The sequence below is a fragment of the Apis mellifera genome, linkage group LG5 (assembly GCF_003254395.2).
Source record: "Apis mellifera strain DH4 linkage group LG5, Amel_HAv3.1, whole genome shotgun sequence".
In the NCBI taxonomy this organism is placed as follows: domain Eukaryota; kingdom Metazoa; phylum Arthropoda; class Insecta; order Hymenoptera; family Apidae; genus Apis; species Apis mellifera.
This window is the reverse complement of record NC_037642.1, coordinates 9,408,655-9,434,518: the sequence shown is the minus strand read 5'-3', so window position 1 is coordinate 9,434,518 and position 25,864 is coordinate 9,408,655. Positions and strand designations below refer to the sequence as shown.

Here is a 25,864-nt window from a genome sequence, read left to right as displayed (position 1 = left end):
AGCCTAATATTAGTAATGGAAAATTTGTGAATCATTTAATTATAATGTCGATTTTTAAAAAGTATCTATTACTGTTTTTAACATCGAAAAAGCTCGAATTTCGAAACGTTTTTTTGTCGAATATCTTTTTTATTTTTTACTCGGGCACATCGATATTTCAAAAAGCATTTTTTTTTATTTTTCTTTTTTTTTTTTGCTTAAATTTTAAGTAAAAATTGTTCTAATATATCTTAGCTTTAAGTTTATTATTATTATTTTTTAATAATTTTTCGATTTATCAGCATAATTATTCGTGCGACTGAAGCGATTTATTTTGAGCTTCTTAATGGATTGTCGATAATAAGAAAGATCGAGCTGATAAATTGATCTTTTGACCTAGAAAAATGCATATAAAATAGGAATGTAACACATAGTTTTTTCAACACGTGGAGTCAAAGTCCTTTTTTTTTCTTTCTTGCACATTAAATCGCACAAATTTTATTTTGTAGAAACTGAAGAATCATATACTAGTGTTATTATAAAATGCTTATTCTCCTCATCTTGGCACACCAGTAATTCAATTAGCTTAGAATAGAAATCCAAGATTGGGCAAATTTGAATTTTTTTTAATTTAAATTTGATGAGAACACTCTTTTATAAGGTATATTATTATATTCTTTTACAAGGTTATAAAAAAAATATATATATAGCAAGAAAAGAAATATAATAGATCGTAAAATAAGGAACTTATTATTAAGCAGATTTGCCCATTCTTGTTATAGATATCAACGTATACTTGGACGGGTTCGAGACAGCGCGATTTTTTTTCATATAAATTCCATATCAATTCGGATATGTTTTTAATCGATTATGATTCATTTTAATATGTAATTTAACTCATAACTTGACTATTTGTATTTTCTATTTATATAATAAACAAAAATTGGAGCACTACCTCGAATCTCAACGATCCAGTACACTTAGATTTATTTTATATAATTTATTCTTAATTACTCTTAATCGCACAATGTGGCGCGATTTGCCTCGTTATTGATACAACTTAAATTTACATGAATTAGACTTATTCTTACAATTTCTCAAATTTATATTTATACATAAATATATATTTATATGTATATATATATGGCCACTGCTTTATTTAGAATCACATTTAATCATTCATCGCAGAATGATATAAGTCGAGTTCAATGAAAAGACAAATAATGAGCGATACTCTGTATTGTTCTTTTCTTATGTTTAAGTTTTTTCGTGTTTAATTCATTACAAAGCAGCACGCTGTTACTCGCATTTAGCGAATACTGAAAGGAAGAATACGATTGATGTAAAACAATTATTTATACAATTTGTTTTTTAGGATAAGAATCCTTCTTTAACAATTTAGTTTATGACGCACTTTCAAATGTAATAGAAACATCGATATAGCTTATTGCTAGCTCTAGACACAGAGACTTCTCTCGCTTATTAGGTCGATAATATATCTCACGCTTCAATTTGATAAGTATACAATGTCTTTTTCTAGAAAAACATTTTTATAGTTTGCTAAAAATGATTCTGCAACCAATCAAATTCATGATTAATTGAATTTGTTAATGCAATTATGTTATATTACATATAGTTTCCAAGAGCGATCATCGTTATTTCAGTTTTTCAATATTTGAATCTTCATGAATTATCAAGATTTTATTTCATAACATTTATGTTATATTTTTCTATTAACATAATTATTAAGTTCAGAATATCCATATACATTAAATATATAAATATCAAAAACAATGCACAAAACAATGTTAATACTAATTGTTCAAAGATATTCAAAGTGTTCATATAAATATTAAAGACATAAATAGATTGATAAAAAATGAAGATATATCGAAAGAAATTTCTCATATTTCTCTTTCGCTATTTTTTTGATCACTCTTGTAAAAGAAAATTACATTTTTTGAGATTATGTCTATATTTTGTACAATATTATATGTCAAATTATGCTAAATATAGTTTTGTTGAATATTAATAATAGGAAGCGCGAAGCATAGATGAACATGATAGAAAAAACACTTTCATTTTCATTCTTGAAAGCATAACACCTTTATGCTTATAAAACGAGGAAGTTGTATAAACGAAGAGCGATGTACACAGTATAAATATTAACTGTATGATTTAAGCAATACATATTCTTTTTTGTCTTTTAATTCATTAACAAATCTCTCGAATTATATATCTTTAATGTTTTTGAGAGAAAAACGACATTATATTAATGTATAAGAAATCATAAAATATATCTTTGATGAATCATGTACATTAATATCTAATAATAATAATCAAATAAGAATTTCCAAAAGCCAGATATAGAATAGCCAGAAGATATTATCAATACATTCTTTTAAATGAAATATTTGTTATTAATTTGTTCAATTTTTCTTAAAGATATCATATTATTGATATGATATTTTTTTTAAGAAAAATTGCTGTCGATTATTTTAAGAAAAAATTCTCTTCATGTTGTTTTTCTGAAGTTGATTTAAAAGAGTCCTTTCTTCTTATTCTTCTTATCCTTACCATCGACAGCCCTGAAAAGAATTATAATGTCAATAGAAATAAGCAATCCTTGAGTTTATTAAATGACAATATAACTTATAGTGTTATAATAAATTTTAAGATTTTATATTTTTCATTTATTTTTATAAACTATATTTCTAACTTCTAATATTTTATAATTTAATTATTACTGTATAATCTACTATTCATAAAAATAATAATATTAATAATATTGTTATTTAATCTCCAAACATTCATTACATTAATATATATCCATTTTATGAAAAATAATATAATTGTACTTTATCATGTAAAGTACAATTTTATTACAAAGCTCGCAGTTCAAAATAAATACTGAAATATATCCATTAATTATAATGTATATAATATATGTATAATTCAATCATGCTAAAATCATGCTTTGAGAAATATGAACTTTCATGGGCTATGACCATCAAGCCACATACTTTCTACGAGTTATTTTATTCTCAATTTTAAGTGTTAATATATTTCAAATTTCTTCTATATAATATAATATAATATGATATAATATTTCATTTTTCAGATTAAACATTCATATTTAATTTTTATATTCAAGTTGTTAAGTTATTATATCAAATTATTAATCTGTAATAAAACATTAACTGCAATAAAATACATTAACTTATAAAATAAAAAGGATAGATTAGATTGATAAAGTGATATATATTTAATATATTATACCCAAATAAAATATTTTTTATTTCTATACTTAATATATAATGAAAAATTTCTCTATATATAAAATTATTATTTTTCATAGATATTTATATGTCACAAGAACACAAAATGCGAAAAAGCATAATAATCGAAATATGTTAGACAAAAAAAATATTTGTCACATTTTATATTTCAAAGCCACATTAAAAAAAGCAAATAATATTTTTTTGTTGCTTATTGATTTCTTTTACGTTGCTTATTCGCAATAAGGCTAAATAAAATAAGGGCGACCAAAATGGTTAGTAAATATCTTAGAAAAGCATTACGTTTATTTGCGAAAAAAAATTAATGATGAAATTAACAATGTATAATAATTATTTGTGAGTAATTATTATTATTATTGGTCATGTATACTATTACCCTTTATCAAGCTGTCTCTTGTTTGAGTTAAAATGATTTGAAGAACCACATCTAGAAAGGAATGTTACAACTTTTATGCAAACGGAATGTAAAGACATGCGAATGTATTAATGAAAAAAAGTAAAAAAATGAAAAAAAAAGAAAAAGGATCAGACAGCTTGTTCAGAGTTTACAATAGCTTTCCATAATACTCTACAAAGTGTGGATGTTATTTTGAATTCATATAAGATAAGTTATGTGTAAATATAACGCATGTTGCTGTGAATAAAATAGCGATATCCATAAGAATATAAATCTCTTAAATTGCATAAATTTTATCAAATTTTGTGCCAAAAATATAAGCCTTTAAATGTATCTGTAGAGCTAACGTAAGAATATTATAAAAATTTTTCGATATGGATATCTTCTTTTTGCTATATTTTTATTCTAATTTTTTAGCATTTTTCGCAACATAAAGTCTATTCCTCTTTTCTTATTTTTCTATAATTAAACATTATTAATTATAAACTTATTTAGCGTGGTGCAATTTCAATTCTTTTATAATTAGATAAGCGTTCATATGTAACAGTGACAATTGTAAATGATTATTTCATTTCAGTTTGAGTTTGAATTCATGGTGATCGTTATTTCATCATATTATGAATTCACTATATGATTGTAATGTTAGAATATTTTTGAAAATTTTAGAAAAAAAATATAAATAATAAAAATAATTATACCAAAATTGAAATATGTCTAATATTTTTTTCGCAATAGTCTTAAATAGTATAGTTTTCAATGCTAACATATTGTTTTAATCATAAAACAAATATGATATAATCAAAAAAATTGGAGACAGAAAAAATACACAAATATTCATTTAATGTATAAGTAATTAAATTGTGTTCAGTACGTGTATACACATCGTATATCGATATAAATCATCAATAAAATAAACACACGCATCAAATGTATAAAAAATGAGATCGACGTTAATATTTCTAAAGATTTTAGTCCTTGGACACAGCAACGTAGATGCATTTTGTAAGTAAATGTAGACAGATTCTACGCTCTACTAAGGATGCTCGGGATGTTGTATGACAAGCTGTATCTGTGTAGGGCTGTCTTGAGGTGATTTGAAACTGGTGTGACGGCGTAGGAGACTTCCTATCCCTCGGGAACCCCTCAACGTACCCCCGCCACCGCCAGATCCCTCGGAAGACACTGATCCCGTCCTAAATTAAGGGACACCCCGATATGGTATACACACAACAAACAAACAAGCGCAAGCATCACATAACATTCATCCGTAAAAAAGCTTTCTTAAATTTATAAATACACCAAAGTACTTATTCTTTTACAATGCATCAGACATTCAGTAGTAATTTAAGATAAGCGTTTCAAATGTAATTTTACGATTTAAGTACTAGTAATGCATAATAAATAGATAATATACATACAAATATCATCATTTTTTTAAATATTCAATAAAAAATTATGTAAGCTTTGAGGAAGCAATATTGTTAATATTTTTAATATTTTATAATTTTATAATTATTATTTGAATCATTTATTATAAATAAATGATTGTTAAATAATAAAATAATAGTTAAGTAAAATAATAAATGATTGTTAACTAATCATCTTCAAACGAAAGATTATTAAGGAATATATTATAAATTATATTAAATTAATATTGAATGAATGCATGTTTAATTAACTTTAATTAAATTCAGGCGAAAAGTCACATTATACATGCTTATTAATAGTTATTAGTAATTTCCTGCTATTAGATTAAGCTATTAATGTAGTAATATTTCTATATAACTTTCGGAAAAAAGTTTTAATATTATAAATTTATCAAAGAGAAGTATGATAATTATAATTAAGATTAGTAATAGTCAAATAAAATATAATAATCAAATAGTAATAGTCAAATAAATTATTATAAACTCATTATAAATGCTTATATTGCACATTTTTAATTGAATTTTTTTTTTTAAAGCAAAGATTTAAGCAATTTAAAAATATTTCTAACGAAATATTATATTCGCAAATTATTTGTTTTGATATATATACAGCTTAATAATACATTACTGCCCATTTCCTCAATTGCAATAAATATAAAGCTAATCTTTGTAATTTATCAAATAATTTTCCGTGCAAGAAGCGTTTTTGTTCTTTATATTTAACATAAAAAACAATATTTTGTAATATAAATGTTACAAAAATATAAACAATTAAAAGCAATTACATTTAAACAATACTTACTCTTTTGAATTTGCTTCTAGGCTGCGCCTACGCAATTCTTCAATACTGTGACCAGTTTGTTGTTCCCATGCTAACTTTTCAGCCTCAAATGCTCGTCTCTTTTCTTCTAATTCACGTACTTGTTGCTCCAAAGAACGTCGCATTTGTTCGTGCCTTCTTTGTAACTGCGAATTAATTATTTCTCTAATTAAAATAATTTCTTTTTAATATTTAATCAAAAAATACTTACATCTGCTTCTGAATCTTTAAGTTTTTGCTTCTTTTCTCTAACTTTCATTTCAAATACTTGTTCCATATCAATTTCCATTTTTTTCATTTTATTATCATGTTCTCTTTTTTCTTCTTCCAATTGAGCTAGTGGATTCCTATAAAACGTATGAAAATTCAAGATTGATGAAAAATAATATAAAATTTTATATAAAAATAAATATTTTGTAAAAATTGTTTACCAACCAGTTAGATTATAATTTTTAGAAGATGATCTATCTACATATGTATATGGGGGATTGTAAAATTAAGATATAATAATATTTTCATAATAAATATAAATTCAGCGAAGATGACAAAACTAGAATGACAAAAGGAAAAAGAGTTTATTAGAAATAACTAATATGAAATGTAAAATAAAATCAAGCGAATTTATGTTATAATCAATGATACTAAAAAAAAAAAAAATAATAATAATAATAAAATATAATACTAATAATAAGGATTTTTACTAAACTGAAAGTATAATGCAATCTACATATTTGAAATAAATATTCAATCAGAGGGTTCACTATATATATATATAAAATCTTATATATCAATATAAAATATTACTTATAAAATTATATCAGAAATATTATTTAAAGCTTTCTTGAATAAATATATTATTATTTTTTTAAATCTTATTATATTTTTAATATATATGACAAAGTGAACCCCCCCTTTAAGTAAATAAATTCGCATAAAACTAAAATACACAGAAAATGGAAACTAGATGAGAGGCTTGTGCACACAAAACTATATTACATGATCCCGGTCTTGTTAAAAGACTTACCATACTGTCATGAAACTGTTCATCACTCCTGGAGGGCACAAACTAACCAATAAGAAATTAGCATTAAAACTTACGTATGAAATATATTATTAAAAAATATATTTTCAGGATCACTTTTGTCTCTACCCTAAACTATGATATTTTTAATTTGTTAATATGATAATCTGATTCAAATATACGTCTTAGATGTAATTTTTATTTTTTAATAGTTTGCATGCACAAGCTTTTTAAATTGTCGTAATAAAAAAAATAAAATAAGAAACTAATAAAGCTACAAATATTTATATTTGCAAAAAAATGAATAAATAAATAAATAAAAAATTACATATATAATCATTATGTTTTATGGGATTTTTTAAATATTAAAATTTCTTATTTTATAATATTTTTTCGTTTTTATCCTATATTCTTATAAATTTTACATTTTTTTTTTTGAATAATCACATTTTAAATAAATATAATCTTATAGAATTTTTACAATTACATTGGACACAAGAATACACTTACTTATTCGAAACTTTTGTTGGTTTCCCATCCACTCCAACACCTGCTAACGTGCGACATCGAAAATTTTCATAATGTACGTTATTTGTAACATCTTTTAGATCTTGTAAGTGTGTTCTAATAACCATATTTCGTAATGCTATGAAGTCACAATGCTCCAAATTTTCCACTAAACAATCAAAATAAAAAAAGAATTTGTTTGAAATTTGTCGAAATATTTAAAGTATTCATATCAAAAACTATTTTCAAGTATTCAAAATTATATACCTTCTGCGATTCCCCAAGGATACTTCCTTCCACGAACTTTCCTACCGTCATGTTCGACTACGGTATTTGCACCCACTACCGCAAACGGTACTCTTTCTCTAAGAACTTTATGCAATTTACTTTCCTCTTCTTCTTCTACCTCTGGGAATTCGTAGATTTTTATCTTATGTTGTGCTATTTCGTTCAAAATCTAAACAACCAACAATAATAGATTTTAAAAGTGTCCAGATAAGATTTTCTTTTCTCTTAAAAATTGATACATTTAATACATTTATATTATACAAATGTATGATTTAATTTTTATTCATGATGGGTCGGCAATAAATATTTATATTAAAATAAATAAATCAACAGAAGCAACCAATTAATTGCACGTTGATTATAATTAATTTATTTATAATACAAACCTGTTTCTTAAAATGAGCACATTCATCTGGCGTCATGGTATCCGCCTTCGCGATGACAGGTATAATGTTAACTTTGTCGTGAAGACGTTGCATGAACTCTACATCCAACGGCTTTAAGCCATGCCCTGAAGGAGCGACGAAGTAGAGACAACAGTGTACTCGACTGTCTGGAATCTGTCGTCTCACAACACGAGACTCGGCATTCAGGAACTCCTCATATTTGGATTCAATATATTCGATTACTGGTACCCAACTGAAACAAGAATAGATAAACTTTAATTTACAAAGTTTTTATGTATCATATTATATGATAATTAACTTTTATATTTTATAATATCGCAATATATTATAAATTTATTAAAATATTCCATATAATTTATCTCGATACTATTTTTACTTTTTTTAAAATGTTTGTAATTTGTAATTAATAAAAAAAATAATATAAATTACCAATTGCTGTTATCGACTGCATCACCAAATCCAGGTGTATCAACAACAGTCAGAGTAAGATTCACACCATTCTCTTTTAACAATACTTTACTAGTCTCTACGGCTACAGTTTTTTTAACTCTAAGGCTAGGGCCAGGATATTCGGCACTATATATATCGGCGAGGAACATTGAATTGATCAAGGTTGATTTTCCTAGTCCTGATTCACCTAAACAGATATATAAAAAGATTATTATTAATTATTAACAAATTATATAATTCAGTTTAATTATTGATAATATATATAGATAAAAATATTTTGATATATATATATATATATATATATATAAATATTGCATCTTAATGCTTTTTTTTAGGAGACAGTTTGAAATACCAAACGGTACCCTGACCTTTCTGTCCGGGTACCTTGAACTGACCGAAGTGCCGCGCCTTCTCTCCCTCAAGGATAAGCGTTTGAATTGCTCTATTTACAGAGAAATGGTTCTGTTTATACCAGTACTAATAATAGCAGCATTCCGCCTATATTCTCGAATTTCAAACTTTCATCCAGAAAGAGACGAGATCTCTAGTGTATAATAATTTTCTCACAATTGCATTCTTAATTCTAAAATAGCTTAATAATAAATATTATTGTGTAATAAATATAATATATGAGTGTACTTTAAAATATATCACATGATAAATTAACGAGAATTTTCATAATTCATAACATAGAAACTGTCATTTCATTGAGTTTTATAGAAATCAAACGTTTTGAACAACTTTTTTCTATATATATAACCGCTGCTTTTTGAGGTATTTGTTATTAATATATAGAATTTCATTTATACATATGTATCTGCAATAATATATATATCAAACAAAATTGTTCATTTATCAGAATTTTTAGAATTAAAAGAAAATTTTGTTTATTTTTAAATATTTACTTAATATATGTATAATAAATTCAAGTAGCAAAATTAATTTTAAAGAATTAATGAATATAGAAGATGAGAATCACTGCTACTTGAAGACAACCCTAATTCAGTCGAGTTTTGCACGTGTTAAACAGATGGAAGTTCATAAGGCAATATCTTGAACAAAATTGAAATACCAACTGGAAAAGCGGATCTCTCTTTGTTCTTTAATTTTGAAAGTTAAAGTATAAAAAAAAAAAGTTTCTATTGTACAATTATTCGTATAATAGGCATTAACAAGAAAAGAGATGTAGGAAGTCATAATATAAATTTATTAAATCTTTTTGAAAAAATGAATTTTTTTTTAAAATAAATGAAATTCTCGTTGCCCATTCTCTTCTCTTCATGATAACGGTTATTATTTTTCTCCTTGATGCTTGTACTCTTTTTTTTAAATTTCATTATACAAAAATAATGATAATTATCAATCGATTACGTTTAAAAAAAAATATAACCTATAACATTGTTGATCATTGTTTTTAATCATTGATTCATTATTTAACAATTAATATCATCATAAGAAATCAAATATATAGCGAATGAATTGTTCAAAACCAATTATTATTCAATAAATTTAACTCCATAAATTTAACCAATATTGGTTTTAACAGTTTTGTTTTGATTCTAAACAAAAAGTAAATATTTAAGCAAAAAACGTGTAAAAATTATATTTAAAAAAGAACAAAATCGCGCAAAGATAGAAATAAGATGAGACTAACCGACGACCATCAGAGTAAAATCGAATCCTTTCTTAACAGCCTTTCTATAAACTTGGTTGGGTAGATTTGCGAATCCCACATAACCATCGAGTTCTTTGGGCTTGGTCGGCGGCGTTGGTCGCGGATGATGAAGGACAGCAGCCTCCTTGTTCTCGCTATTTCGATTCGACTCCCGTTTATTACTGTCCTCTGATGCATCGTTTTGATTTAAGATCACCGTGGACGGAGGTAATCGTGGCTTCGAGGTAGGCGCCGACGATGTGACGCTTGTGTACACGGTCGAAGAGGTTGGCGGTGCTGTGTTAGGCGAAGCAAGTGTTGTGGTTGTCGTGGTCGTCGTCGACGACGTGCTCGTCGACGATGTGCTCATCGACGTCGGGGCCTGCGACGGAGGTTGTGGAGGCGGGACCGATGGCACAGATGGAGACGATATTATTCCGGCGTTATCGCCTTTGAAGAACAGCTCGCGCTTCGCCTGTATCTGCAAATAAATAATAAATATATTTTTAATCGTATCGATCGATGATTAAACGTGTGAAAATTTGTTTTTTTAATCCGTATTATTGAGCAATTGAACGGAATGAAATGAAATAAAAATATAAATATTTATACTGATTATAAACTTCAAATTATTAACTAAAGAAAATAAAGAAATTTAATGTACTTTGAGAATTGATAATTAAATTAAAAAAAATTTCAAATTGTATTTTTCAATTTGAAAATGAGAAAGAAATTGAAAATATATAAGTAAAATGTTATTGTTCATTCTCCTATTATGTTCATCTATTAGAAAATAATATTGATGTGTTATAAGAACATAAACGCTACTTATTTTCTTTGCTACTCTGATCTATTTTTCTTTTTTTTCAACGAATCAATATATATACGATTTGACTCAGTTTCATTCTTCTTTCCGTTCGTATATACACAATGACATGTAACAATTGTATCTAGAGTGGTAAGGTTTACTATATCGTTTATAATACTAGTTTGATCATTGATCCAACTGCGCGAATCAGAAGCAAGACTTATCGCAAGACCTTCCTCGCTTACGTTTACACGCTATATTTTACATCTATAAACATAGTTGATCCAATCTAAGTTCATCAATCTCTCGACTAGTTTTTCTTCCATATTTGCATTTGATAGAAAGTTCAAAAGGATGATTCGAAAGGATCAACGATCGTACGATCGCATAAAAGCGCAAATAGGAGGAAATAATAATACAGTATCGCAACGGAGAGAGAGTATTTTCTTGTTCACGATCGATACGCTTTGCATATAGCACTAACGACGAGCTTCAGTCAACTTCGAGTGGTGCAGTGTCTTATGAATTTCCGGCCGGAAGTGGCTACTGTCCAAAGTACAGTAGCCATTAAATACAGATTACAGTTTGATAATTTAGGGCATTATTATTATTCTCGAGCAAAATATGGGATTAACAACAATCGAGAAGACTGGAATATACTACAAAGTATTAAAAAAATAAATACGACCCATATGTTTTTATATTTAAATTCAAAAAATAATATTAGAGGAGAAAATTTTCTTCTTTTGAGATACAAATTATAACTGTATTGCGGGTCGAAAATAAATAAATGTTGGAGGAAAAAAAATTGTTAGATTCTGTGGCCAGCAATAGTTTTGCTCGCAAAACTGAAAAGAGGTGCAGAGTTTCCGTTTGAAGCGCGAAACCTTTTGCGATTCGCATTGCATTCCACGGCATCAAAGAAGGCCACTCTCTCACCGCCTCGAAATAAAAGAGGAGAGAAAAATTCTCCGCGCCGCCACAGTTTAATACCAGACCGGTGGAAACGGAACGGTGTACAGTGAATCATAATGCGCTACGTGTTCCGTTACAATTCGATCCTACTCACGGCCGCGCGTAGAATATAAATTAAATAGCTGGTTCGTACTCATTAAAGGAGCGGGCTGAGAAACGTGCGTAAGGTCAAGGCGGAAACGAGCATGCTATATAATACGCGTCAGATTTTTCAACAGCACAGTTTTCCATTTTTCCACTCGATATCTACTCGATCGATAATAAAGCGCGTTTGCAACGTGTGATTCGCGCGAGTCACGTAATATTACACAAGGGACGTTAAAGAAGTTGCTAGTTCCGCAATTTGCCGTGTCACGTCGCGAAAGAAGCTTTCTCGCATCGGAAGATTGTAACCCGCCCACGAAAATGGAACGCGTTTCAGTTGAAAACGCTTTGCTTACAGAAGCGGTACACAAAGTCAACGAACGAATGATTGCACTTTAAAAGTGTTTTACTACTATATACGCGGCGTCATCGACTGCACAGCACATCGACGTATAGTTCGCGCAATATTATTAAACATTGTTCAAAATATAAAATATATTTTAAAGTATACACACAATATATATATGTATATATTTTTATCTTTTGCGAAGGGTATAAAAGGAAGTGAGGCAAACAAAGAAAGATCGTTACAAGTTTCTCGATTCAATAAACTGAAAGCAGAAAGTTAAAAGCTTTGTACAGGATCTCGCTTGTAAAACAGTGATAAAAAAGAAAGTATCAAAGATGTATTTCGTGATAGTGTAAAATATATATCGTGATCAAAAATAGTTTAACAGTATTAAATTCGACGTTATCGATCTCGAATAATAATCTTGCCGCCTTGACGATATTATTTTCAAAAAAAAAAAAAAATCCGCAAGGCACGTTGATTACGGAACCGCCCTTTATTTACAGCGCAATGTATTAAAGAATTGCACGCGTGGTATCCAACGAAGCTGGGAATCCAGAGAGAGAGATTCTCGGTCGAACCGAGTGCAGCATCATGGAACAGAAACCGGTCCAGTGCGCATAAGACTGCACAACAACGAGACAGCCTCATTCCGAAGTCCCTCGAGAGATCTAAAGGAGGTGGTGGACGCACCATGACAATTTACCCGTGTGACTGACTTCCTCTCTTAAAACCTTGAGATTTCTCGGCTAGAAACACGGAACAATAGAAAATCAAAGAAGCTTCTCTGGTATATAAGAATATTCCACAACCTCCTCGCTCTCCTCGGCTCTTTCTCTGCCCCCCCCCCCCTCCCCACCATCACCGCGATGATGAGCTTTCCACGGAGCAATACGAACGGCGCTAGTTACGTCACACTGTTACTATAATTAACAACGAAAAAAAATTTTCTTTAACTTATAATTGCCTCTGGTCTGTAATGATTATTGAAACAAAGAAAAGGAACATGGAACGTGTTTGATCTTTTTTCCTTTGTGAATTTTTTATCGCTTATTCATTTATATCTTTCAATCTAAAAATTTTACGGCTGAGTAATTAATGATTTTTCAATGATCACTGTCAATTTAGAATTATTTTTATTCGAAATTCCACGATACTTATATTTGCAAATAACGTAAATAGCTTTCTTATTTTTACGATTCTTAAATTTAAAACGTTATGCTTTTCGAGATTTGTCCTTCCTCGATTTAAATTATATTTGTGAATGAAGTAAGAAATTCTTTCACGAAAAGATTCCATTGAAGATATATCTGCAAAAAAGAAAAAGAGAAAGAAGGGAAAAGGAGGAGGAGAAGAGAGAAAAAAAAAGAGGGAAGTACTTTATAATGAGCGACGACTATCGCTCAAATAAGATCATCTTGAGCACGCGACTTGTCTTTTACACTTAAATTTCTAACTCGTGCAGCGTCAGCTGAAAGCAGCTTTCGCCTCAAGGGGGAATTGCATTTTATCAGATTTTCTTTTTTACGAGCAAGTTTCAGATTTATCCCCCCGAGAAATACATCGTAATAAGACAATAATGAAAGCGTCGCTGTTTTTCGTTGCAAAATATTTAAATGCAGTTTTTCCTTCAAATTTTTTGCTCCGTTCAAAAAAAAATTACAGACATATTTCGTTTCGTTTCGTTCACCCGATAAAATAATATTTTTTACACGCGATATCCGTTGCTTCGTTAATAATATTATCCACCGACGATTATTTCATTTGTCCCGTCGAACAAAAAAAACAGAGGAGACGATTCTCCACAGAGAGTAGTTTCGAATATCCCGCATATTTTTCTAGCGGTCGCTGCGGTTGAATCGCGTTTTTTCATCCCGTAATTTGTAATATAGATATCCGCGTGTGTGAACATGGAAGAAGTTGTCACGGCGAAGAAAAATGCGACACGAAGAAAATGTTACACGATGAAGATATAAAAAGATGAAAAGAAATGAAGGAAGAAAAATGAAAAAAAAAAAAAAACGATAATGAACCGTGTCGGACAGAATCGATCGATCTTTCTTTCTTTGAAGAAAGAAACAGATTTGTGAAAAATCATTTGATAAAAATATTTTAAAGTTCTCTCCAATTGAATTTAATCTTACGACGAAAAATATTTCTTTCGCCATTCTTCCTGATAAGACACGATCAATAAATGATAATTTAAAAAGTGAAATTTTAAATCATATTAAAAAAATTACATTTACTTTTCATTATACAGCTACTACTAATGTTGGAATTTTTTATTATAGAATTTCCCACATAAATAATTACAAATAAAAATAACCATGGTGACCTGGTTAAGGGTCACACGAGGTGTGAAAATTTATATATTCTAATATATTTCACAAAATTGATCAGAAATTTACTCTCTCTCATCTTCTTCCATATTCTTGATCCATCGTGAAAAGACGAGAGGATATCAAGTAATACAATCAATATTTCGAATCAGGAATTAAACATTGATCAAACAAACCAGACGTTCGTGTTAACATTTCGAAAAGCGGGGGAGTTGCACACCTCTCCTCGGATTCCATTCAGAAAATCGCGAATTGATATCACGGATACAACGAATCGCTCAAAGAATCGTTTGAATGGAGTGCAGATGGCTTCCGCGATCGTGAAACACCTGCCTGTGTTCTTTCTTTTACAACAGGCCGTGTATAAATTACTCCCGAGTCTTAACGATTTTCCACGTTGGCAGATGTTTAACCGCGTTAAGACAGATGTTAACTGCGTTAACCTTAGAACAAATTTAACGCGATAAATCGCTTCGGATAACAATACGATACTTTCGTTGGGATAGAGTACATAAATCTTTCAATTTTTATCCGAATATCCGTCAAACGGGATTATTGATTAATGCCGTGCAGTAGAGACAATTATTATTTTAACCAAGATCAACGAACTTTCAAAAGATCCGTGAAAATTTCTTTCTCGAAGAAATTAAGATATTTAATTTTTTTTTTTTTCAAAGGAAGAATAAACGCATGTTTTCTCAATGGAATTAACATACGAATTTACATACAACTTTCTCGAGCAAGTTAATTAACTTAGGCGTTTTATGTAATTTCTATGCAATTTAAATTTTGCTATATAAATTTTTAATTGAAAATTAATTACGCAGTGTGTAAAAAGTGCATTCAATGAATTAAAAAGTGAATTAAAAAAGTGTTAAGAGTGGAAAAAAAAAAGAAAGATTATTCTTAATCTTTCTTTAAACTTCCTCATCGTACGAAATTCGTTCAATTTTAAATTCGTAAGATCATTTTGTTCTGAATCTGATAAATTAATTTATTTACAAATTTATTTTCCCGTTAAAGAAAAATTTTTCCTTCTCGGTTTATTAATTCTTTTATGAATCATTAATCACGTTAATAGAAACCAGGGTTCATGCGAGAAGGAATGTACGTGTGCCTTCGTGAAAAACTATTCCAAGAATTTTGTTGATTTCCCAAAGGAAAATATACCCGGTATGCCGCTTTTCCAACCGGAAGAGGGAGAAAGGAAAAAAATTTCATAGTTTCTTTTTTTCCCCAACGTATATCACGATCCAATATCGATTTTGAATTATATTGAAAGTTAAATAAGGAAATAGTTAATCGTAAAATGACAAGATCACGTTCTGGCTTATCGCAAATGTGGATAATTTATTTGGTAAGATTTATCGAGGAAAAGAGAGAGAAAAAAAAAGATCGCTTCCTGCGTGAAACACTTAGCAGAGTAATGTTGAAACGTTTAAAACAAACAGAGAACTGATAACTGATCGAAGAAAATCACAGACCAATGTGCTTTGGCGAGCAACGAAGCAAATATGTTTGGAAGAAAAGCGAAACAACGTGGGTGTTTTGTATGTAAACACGTGTGAGAATCATCAAATAATCCCGAAAAATTTTCATATTACTATTTTATCGAAAATTCGTGAAAAAAAATTAAATATTTCTTTCTAAATACAATTTTGGATATATTGATCGATTGTTAAAATAAATCTCTAATCATACGTTGATCGATCCTTCAACTTTTTCTAAATTAATCGTACAAATAAAACATTTGTTGAATGATAAAAAAAAACAATGATTTTAAGATTAATATTTCTATAAATATCTTGCAATAATTTAAATTTATTCTTATCGATTCCATCAATAAGATAATCTTAATAGGGCCGCGTTTCTAAACGGTTCGATAAACAAGTACGCTTTAAATCAATTGATAGAATTGCAGTGTGCATGGCTTAATGGACAACTTGCCTCTCAAAGATATCGAATGTTCGAATCATTCGCACAACTGTTATCTCCAGTTTGAATCCTATCGAAAGTTATCGGAAGATCTGAACCGGTAAAATCACTTTCGGATTAACAAAATATTCGATATTTCTTTGATTCAATAAAAATAAAAAAACCGATGCTTCGTGAGATTGATAAGATAATATAAAAGCAATCGAAAAATTATCGAAATTAACACTCTTTGTTTACTCATACTTTATTAATTTTATTTTTCATAATAAGAATCATTGAATCGTGCAAAAATTGATCGAGAAAAAGGATTTCACCGTATTTCCTCGATCATTTCATCCTTCGCGTATTAAAACTAGGAATCTCGTATCACTCTGTACATTTCGCACGGAGGGAGGGAGGGGAAGAGGTGAAAAGATAAATCGAAATCCGAAATCATACGGCACGTTATCGCACGTTTCTATGGAATCGCGAGTATCTCGCGCAACAACGAGGCAAGCGCATCGTTGACTCAAGAGGAGAAGAATGTTTCCATTATACCGGCGATGTATTGTATTCTAAAAGCAACATGGCACACACCATGCGCATTCGCGAATGGAAGATGTTATCCACCGAGCTGAAAAGCTCGATGCGAAACGAGTTCGATAAATGTCGGCGTGACAAAAAAAAAGAAAAAAATCCAGGCTTCGTGCAGTAATCGCCGATCCCATTTCGCCTTGATCGGTGCATGCATGCATGCATGGATGGATGTACAATAAAGAATGTAAATTACGTATAAATACGATTAGATATCCCGCCTCATTTGTCATCTCTACTTCCGTTTCTGTGCTGTTGCGGTTTTCGATTAATTCATATCTATTTATAAAACGAATAGATGACAATGAAAATGAGGAAAGATAGCGAGAAAAATGGGTCGCAACGCTTGTTACCGACCGAGGGAGAGATCAATTCGTTCGATTACCGATGTTTGCACTGCTCGATTAGAGAAATATATCAATAATTAAGCGCTTAAAACGTTGGAAGCGATGATACGTTTCACGGTGAAGAACAGCTTTGATCTATTTTCAAGAGATAACAATTGATAACAAAACGCGAAAGAAAGCGTTTCTTTATTCGAATAAGGATACAAGTGGCCATAAAACGACCATTGCTACCACATTTATTTTATATTCCTACAGTTTTAGGTAGACCGTTCTTTATATTCCATGATTATCTTCCCTAAGTAATTAGATCTGCTCCTGTGAGTAGGTGGTATACTTCTGAGTTATCAAAGAAACAAATAAAAAGGATAAATAGAAAAGATTAATCAAGAGAAGAATAAGCGATTGGGTACTTTTTATTAAAAGTAAAATGAAATATCGGAAATAATTCGATTAGAATTATTCGTGATGAATGCGTATCAGAATTTCTGTTAAAAAAAAAAAGTTTCGAGATATGAATAAGAAGGGTATTCATAAAAATCTGATAAATTTAAAAAAAACACCCCGGCTGTTCTGTATTGGGAACAGTTTCATGCAAGAACAGTCGTTGTCAGAACGATATAAATCTGGGCCACGCAGAGTAAAGTAAAACGGCTATATAATAATTGTTGCACGAGACGACACGATTTACGAGTTTCAACTTTCGAGAACTTCGACGAGAGCCGCGTCTCTCGTTGATAAAAAGAGTTATTTCTGAGCCTGCCGTATATATAACGCGCGCGGGGGGTCGAAGAAGTTAAACTTGCAAGGGCAAATTTTTCAACGCCCTCCTTTCTCATCGCGTGAATGCGAACTCTGTCCGCTTGCCTTTCGATGATTAAAAACGTCGGTGTCGAATAACGGTTACGAATATAAATTTTTCCATAATTAATCCTTTCGATATTCCTCGTGTAACTATTCTAACCGTCAAATATTTTAATTTTGTCCATCGTCGTGTTATTGCACGATAGATTTCATTTCGAACCGATGTTTAACCGATCGTTCGATAACCGTACGACGGATAATCGCGCAGTTGAAACGATTTCGTCTCGGATTATTAAAGCTGGCAATTCTATCCTTTAAAATCACCAGATAGATAGAATCGACAGCGATCGTGAGAAGGAAAAAAGGGAATTCGAAATCGGCCTTTGCGCCATCCGGTTTCCATATGAGCAAGTACATTCGTGCTCGAGAATCCCGTAACCCAATAATCCTGTTATTGAACATTCCGAAACGTTCTTCAATTCTTCATTTCTCCGAAACGAAGCAGCTCCAATTCAAAATTGGAGACAAACAGCCCCGATAAAATGCACTACTTGCAACAACGAGCTTGTAAATTCGTATAGATTTACCAATATTTCTCAACATCGTTCGAAACAATAATAATCACGAATAATCAAATCACGAAGTTAAATAATACCCTTGTTTTATAATAATAAAAAAAAAAAAGAAAAATAGGTTGACCTAAAAATGATCATGGCGCCAGTAAGTATCGATTTTTCCGACAATTCCCCCGAGTCGAGCTTCCTCGACTCCCTCGTGTTCGACCACTTCGATTCTCATGGTATTCTCATCCGAAACGCCGTCTATTTATAACGCGTAATTATGTACCACCGCCTATACCAAACCATAATACTCCCGTTATCCGCTAAATTTGGTACGTTCTCTCGTCATTTACGAAAGCAATTATCCCCCCAAACTGTTATATCCAACGAGAATACAAAATACTCGGCCAGTGGCGCGCGATCCCCATCGAAAATAGCACATCTTCCCTTTTTAATTCGAATACCAGGCCTACTACTACTACGCGCTAACCCAATTCTCGTGAAATTCTCTCGTTAAACGGATGCATCTTCCAGAGTGTTTCACGGTGTCCTCGACCCGGACCAATCTTCTTAATTAACGTTCTTTCGTAAGGGCACCGCGTCTCGGTGGTGAAATTCTAGCGGCGAGAGACGCTGGCGTCTCGCACGTGCCAGCACAACGTCTCGGCTAATTTCGTTCAATTAACGTTCAACCAGGCCCGCCGGGAGACGCCGCTTTTCTAAACGAGCCGGGAGGGAAGGGAAGGCAGGATTAGGTCGTTCGTGCCTTTTTCGAATCAACCCGTTAATCCGTTTTATCGTTTCGAATATCAAAGCGGACACGAAAGCGTACAACTCGCTCCATTTTATTACACTTTTGCGGGACAAAGTGTACACACCAACGAATACATCTCCTTCCTGTGATGATTATAGGAAAGAAAATCATTTCGATGGGATAATGCCGGTGTACCCAACAGCGATGATCGTTCGGCAAGAATGCACCGGATAATTTTCTTATTATTCGATTACACGTTGGCGAGAAACGTTTGCATCACGGGTTCTTGGAACGTTGGTAAACGAGGAAATGATCTATTACGCGTCACTCTTCGCTTGGGAACAGTAGTTCTCCAAAGAAGAAACGCGAGGAAAAACCATGTACCGTTGATGCGCGTTCCAAGGAAGGCTTTTAGAACTTGGCAAAAGCTTCCTTGAATTCAAATTAATAATTTGTTACGATTATCAAGAAATTTGTTGTTGCTAATGTTTTATAAAATTTTTTATTATCCATGATGAAAAATATATATTAAAGTGAGAAATGGATATTTAATTCTTGAAAAGATTTTAAAGAATGAGGATAAAGATTTGGGGAAAGTCTCGATGCAATTGCGCAAGTTCATTCAGAGAACAGTTCGCAACTGATCTTCGCCTTCTTTATTCCCCCACGAGTATTATATCTCCTCGTATTTTTTCCCCCAATGTCCAAGTCTTTTCTTCGTATTTTGTTTCATTCAGAACTCCACCGCTATTCATGTAAAAAACAGTATATGAGCACGCGGAAACGCGCCATAAGCAGTTAGGTACATGCGTATCTCCCGCTTGAAGGGTTGAAAATATCGTGCAGAAGGAGGAACGTTGTTTGGGGAAAAAACAGGGAGAAAAAAGTGGGACGCGGCCTGCTTTTCTGAAAGGGTGCACTGTGTATCGAGTGGGCGGGTTTCCCCTTCGTGTTCCAATGGAATCAAACCAGGGTCATTACAGTATGAATTTACACGCCGGCCGAGTCTCGGTTTTCTTCTCTAAATGACGTTCTACCGAAACTGGTTTCGCTGGAGTTCTGACAACCGACCGATTCTAGATCCAGATCGATATTTTGTTCCTTTATGTATCATTTTTAACAATGAAAGTATACAGAAATAAACGAGTTACATTTTTTTTTTAATTTATCGAGATAATTATTGGATAATCGAATAAAATACTCCAAGAGTTAAAAGTTGAAATTTTAAAAAAACTAACAGATAATTTTGACTCACAATGTCCACTCAACATAATAATATCGTAACGTGATATTTGTTTAATTGATCTTTCGACAATTATTCCTTTGGAATGAGAATTTGATACAAAGCGCCTTGTATTTTTTCAATTCAAGATATTCGGCAGCCACCACGTCGTCTACGTACGTAGATTATAAAAAAAATTAAATTAAAAAGAAAAAAAGAGAAGACTTGAAAATTCTTTCAACAAGCTGCATTTATCGAAGACGGAACAATGATCTCATTTAAGGTCGACCACGACCACGGAAGTCATAAATTTCCATTTTATCGAACACGATTCTCCATCCTTCTTGCAAGTTTCTATCCTCTCCTTTTTAACCACGGCTTCGCGTCGGTAAGACTCGTAAGGGGGCGATGATCGCCGTCCTCGATAATTTTCCACCGACTTTTTTAAACGCGAATTCGAAAACCGCACGGTTAAATCAATGAATATTACTTCTGGTGTAATGAATACCATTCGTCAAATTGTTTCGCACAGGTTTCGGAACGATAAATGACACGCGTGTGTACGATTTAAATTCCGCTTCAAGTGTATCCTTTTTCTTGTTCCGTGAGTCACGAATTACAGTGTACTTTTCTATTGTCTATGACGCACCATCGAGGGTCCAACCCTCGACTAAAATTGCCCCAGACTCCCTTCCACACGAGAGGTGACCATATACGCGGTTCAGTGATTCTCAAATTTTTACGATGACTTGCTCTTCCCTCGCTCGACTAGAAAAGATTTATCAAAGGAAAAGTATCTATCAAAATTTATCTTACAAAAAATATCTTACAAAGATTGTTAACGATGTTTAAGAAAATGTAAATATCTTTATGAAAACGAATCCTAAAATTATCGAATTAAAAAAAAAAAATTATGAAAATTATTAATTTAAAAAATGTTTAAGATGTATGATAAAAATTATGTATATATATATATATATGAAAATAGCTAAAACAGTGGGTTATAAAAGTAGTGTGTCGAAGAGCTACAACGACTCGTATTTCCAAGGCCAACGTATTCTGGACTTGGTACTTAAATTACACTCCTCCACAACGTTATTTGTTCAACGGAAGGTGTTTTTATCCGTTCAAATTTCCAACAAGTTGCTCGAAATTTAGTCTAATTCAAAAAGGATAAAAATAAGCTGGCAAGAGAGAGGCGTGGCTTTGAAGAATCGGAAACACATGCTTGACGGTAGAAGAATTAAAAGCTAAGTCTCTTGCGAGCGCGAAAGCCCATGAAAATAGAGATAAGAACGCTGCCATATGTTCCTCCCCCGACTTGTTTCTCTCCATCACTTTTACTATGCGTCCCACTGGCAAATTCTTTCTCTCTTTCCCTGCTTTTTGTCTCTCCCTCTCGCGCGTACATACAAGCGTAGGGTAAACTCGCCACATGTTCGTGACAGAGATTCTCATTAATCTTTGACTCATCCGTGAAATGCAATTAATTTACCTGCCCATAAAAAGTATTTTTAAAGAAAAATTAAAAATTTCTGAAATTGCAATTATCTTGGAACGATTAACTAAATTCATAAAATTTTGTTCATTTAATAGAGTAATTATCAAAATTTATTTATCATACGATAGAACTATGTCAATGTGTATAATTATATTCTTTCTATTTTTAGAAAATATATTGTGATAATAATTAATTAAAAATATGTGGTTGATTTTACTAAATAATAAGAAAATAAGACGAGTTTTGATTCAAAATTGATATAAATTTAGTTAGAACTCTTCAGTTATAAATGATTCTCATAAGAACGGAATAAATGGAACGATCACGTGCTTTATGCGGAGTCCTCGAGTGTGAAGACGAGCGACCTCTACGTATATAGTAGGTATAAAATTTGATTCTTCAAGAGACGAGATTGAGTTACGAAGTCACGAAGAACATGACAGATCTCTTATCTATTTACCAAAATTTTCAACATCTTCCGGAAAATGTAATTGCACCCCTATTTGTGATTTTTTACATTATGAAAATTTATTTACAATGTAAATGCAATTCATATTTAAAAATATATTGATCTTTAACAATTCGTATTATTATTTAAAAGAATATGATTTTTTTTCTTTTTATAATCGCATTAATATTTCACGTAGCTTTCGATCGCTATAATTAATTAATCTTTTTGTAAAACATTTATTGCCTTTATAAACTTATCGATTTTAAATTTATAGTGAAGCTCCTCAAAGACATCTAAGGTTAGAAGGTTCTATGACCCGGCCAGTTAAACGCATATCAGGTTAAGTTAATCGATATGAAATCTACCTTAAAAACTAATTTCGGCAGTCTCGCATACGAAACAAGCTTGCTATTTATGGTAAATTTCACATTCCATCAATATTAGTATTTAACGTTATATTCAATTCTACTTCTATCTATATTTGTCTTAAGTAATAATTTCTAAAAATCTAGTATCAACAATTTCACTATATATTACATTATAACAACAAATTGATTATATATTCGTCACAAACACAATCAATTTCAAGATATAAATATTGAATAAATTTGTTATAAATAGTTTACAATTACCATAATTTGTCTATTTTAATAGAAAAATTATACGAACATAATGAATCATCGATGAAAAAAGAAAGGATGCTCAGTCTTACCGACGTGGTGTCACCATTCGTTTTTTCCCCGTCCAATATCCTCTGCCTGAGGGCAAGTCTGTCAAGGCTTGCCAGCCTGTAACTACCTCCGACTTCGCGATCTCTGCTTAATCGTTCGGTTGTGCCGCTGCCATTCCAACCGGCATTAAAACTCGACGTGTATTTCGGTAAAGTTGGTGGTGGCACTTGACGCGGCTTGTCACGGTTCAACATCGAGTTGCTAGTATGTAAAAACGATGAATTGTTCGAGACAGTCCTTGTGGACGACGACCAACCAATTGTGGTTTTTATTCCGTTGCTTTGTGTACCAGCGGAACCGTTTTGATTTTCGGTCGACATTTCCACGTTCTCACGTGATCTATGTTCGACACAATTCTCTCTTTCTCCCCTTTATTGAGAAACAATTCCCAATATATTTAGTTTGGTCCTTTTTATCGTTCAAGCAAATTGATAATGGAGAGTTATGTCATATTTTTTCCCCTTTTTCTTTTTGTCTAAGAATAGAAGGAGCCATAAGTTAATATAAATAAATTTAAAGTGTGCACAATATGTAAAAAATGATTTACATATAATGGAATGTATTGTGAACATGTGAATATGTGAATTGTTTCATGAAAATATAAATAAAAGAAATGGAACGAATGAAAATAAAAACCATTCTTCTATTGAAGTGAAAACGAAAATATGCAGTTGCTTCTTTAGCTCAATATCGGTTTTTTTAAACTCATGATACTGTTGATGTGATATTTATACTATGATGATAAATTTACCACATAACGTTAATTAATCCGAGACTTTTTAAATACAAAAAAATATAATTTTTTATTTAGATTAACGATAAACAAAATTGCAACAGAATAAATTAAAAATATATTAGTTTTTGTTTTTATATTTCAATCGCTAGTTAGTCAGGAAATTTTTCATAAACGTTAAATTTGAAAACACTTGTTTTATCATAAAAAATGATATATGGCATTGTATAAGATATTAACCTCTTTTAAACAATTTGTATTAAATTATACAAAGAAAGATGAAAAATTTATGAAAAAAATTCTTTTAAAATATTTTCTAGCAAAATAGACAGAAAAAATGGTACGAAAACAATGGATTTAGAATGTGAACTCGAATTCCTTGAATGGCGATAACTTAGCCGCTGTGAAAGCCACGATGTGCCCTTGGAAACGCCTTTATTACACAGGATCAACAGAAACCATATCACGGTCATAGACATCGCAGATAATATTACAAATGAATGCACAATTCGAGCACAAAAGCACATGCACATATATATATCCATTGTTAAATGATTAATTACTTGAAAGAAAACTAGTAAATATGTACTCACTATTATGATTTTGTGTATTATATCTGTCACACTTGAACGAAAAATTTGCGTACGCGTGTGAAATAACACTTTCGTACCAGAGGGGAGTGCGAAGTATGTAATACGGAATAAAGAGCGAAAGAGAATAGTAAGAAAAAGAGTAAAAGAAAGAAGAGAAAGAGAGAAATCGTGCATCGGTTAGCACTGCGTGGGCTCATGAACGCCGGTGTTGCTGGTGATTCACGCTGTCGGCAAACCGGCCGAACGTGGCCACGTTCACTCTCACTTTTCTATGCATTGTTTCATTATCGACTAGTTCTCCTTTTCTTTTTTTCCGAAAAAAAGATTTAAGTGACGTTATTCTTCGTTCCACCGATTCTCAAGTAAGAAAAAAAACAACAGTGGGGGAGAAAAAGTTAAACGACCTCTCTGCCAAGCACATACACTAACACTAACTCGCGCGCGCGTATATGCACACAGTCTTGCCAACAATAGTTGACAAGCGATAGCACAGACCGATTCATACGACTCGCCCGACTCGGATATACTGCGGTCTCTAACGAACGACCACGCCTGACGCAGCTACTACTAAAAGTGGGGGTAAATTCACTACACTACCGCTTGTGCTCGTCAGATAACCAACGAGGCTGCCTCTCTTACTGCGCATGTGTTCCATGGAATAACGACGACCAATAGTAACTCGCTATACGACCAACCTGGCGGATGAGCGAACATATTGTTCTCACTATACGGTTCGGTCAGTGTTCTTACGAAGTCGACGAATCATGTTTGAAATTATTTTTCCTATATTTTAAATGAAGATACATCTGCTGGTATATAAATAAATGCTGTTTCATTTTTTAATTTAAAATCAATTCGT

The 25,864-nt window shown here is 31.3% G+C and overlaps 1 protein-coding gene across 9 annotated transcripts in view; it reads right to left on the bottom strand.

Annotated features, from left to right (window-relative positions):
- Positions 1-2,446: 2,446 nt before the first annotated feature.
- LOC725834 (septin-7) overlaps positions 2,447-25,864 on the bottom strand; it is a 31,322-nt gene continuing 7,904 nt past the window's right edge. For 3 of the 9 annotated variants that reach the window (XM_006567894.3, XM_006567893.3, XM_006567892.3), the window contains 9 exons: positions 10,250-10,730; positions 8,575-8,782; positions 8,125-8,377; positions 7,718-7,907; positions 7,454-7,619; positions 6,947-6,988; positions 6,134-6,269; positions 5,905-6,068; positions 4,513-4,868 (listed from right to left, as the gene is read on the bottom strand). In XM_006567894.3, coding sequence (XP_006567957.1) covers positions 4,709-4,868; positions 5,905-6,068; positions 6,134-6,269; positions 6,947-6,988; positions 7,454-7,619; positions 7,718-7,907; positions 8,125-8,377; positions 8,575-8,782; positions 10,250-10,730 — 1,800 coding nt within the window. In that variant the 3' untranslated portion in view covers positions 4,513-4,708. Of the gene's footprint in view, positions 2,568-4,512; positions 4,869-5,904; positions 6,069-6,133; positions 6,270-6,946; positions 6,989-7,453; positions 7,620-7,717; positions 7,908-8,124; positions 8,378-8,574; positions 8,783-10,249; positions 10,731-23,660; positions 24,155-25,005; positions 25,561-25,864 lie in introns of those variants that run through there. The other 6 variants (XM_006567888.3, XM_001121636.5, XM_006567889.3 and 3 more) reach the window with 6 other exon arrangements.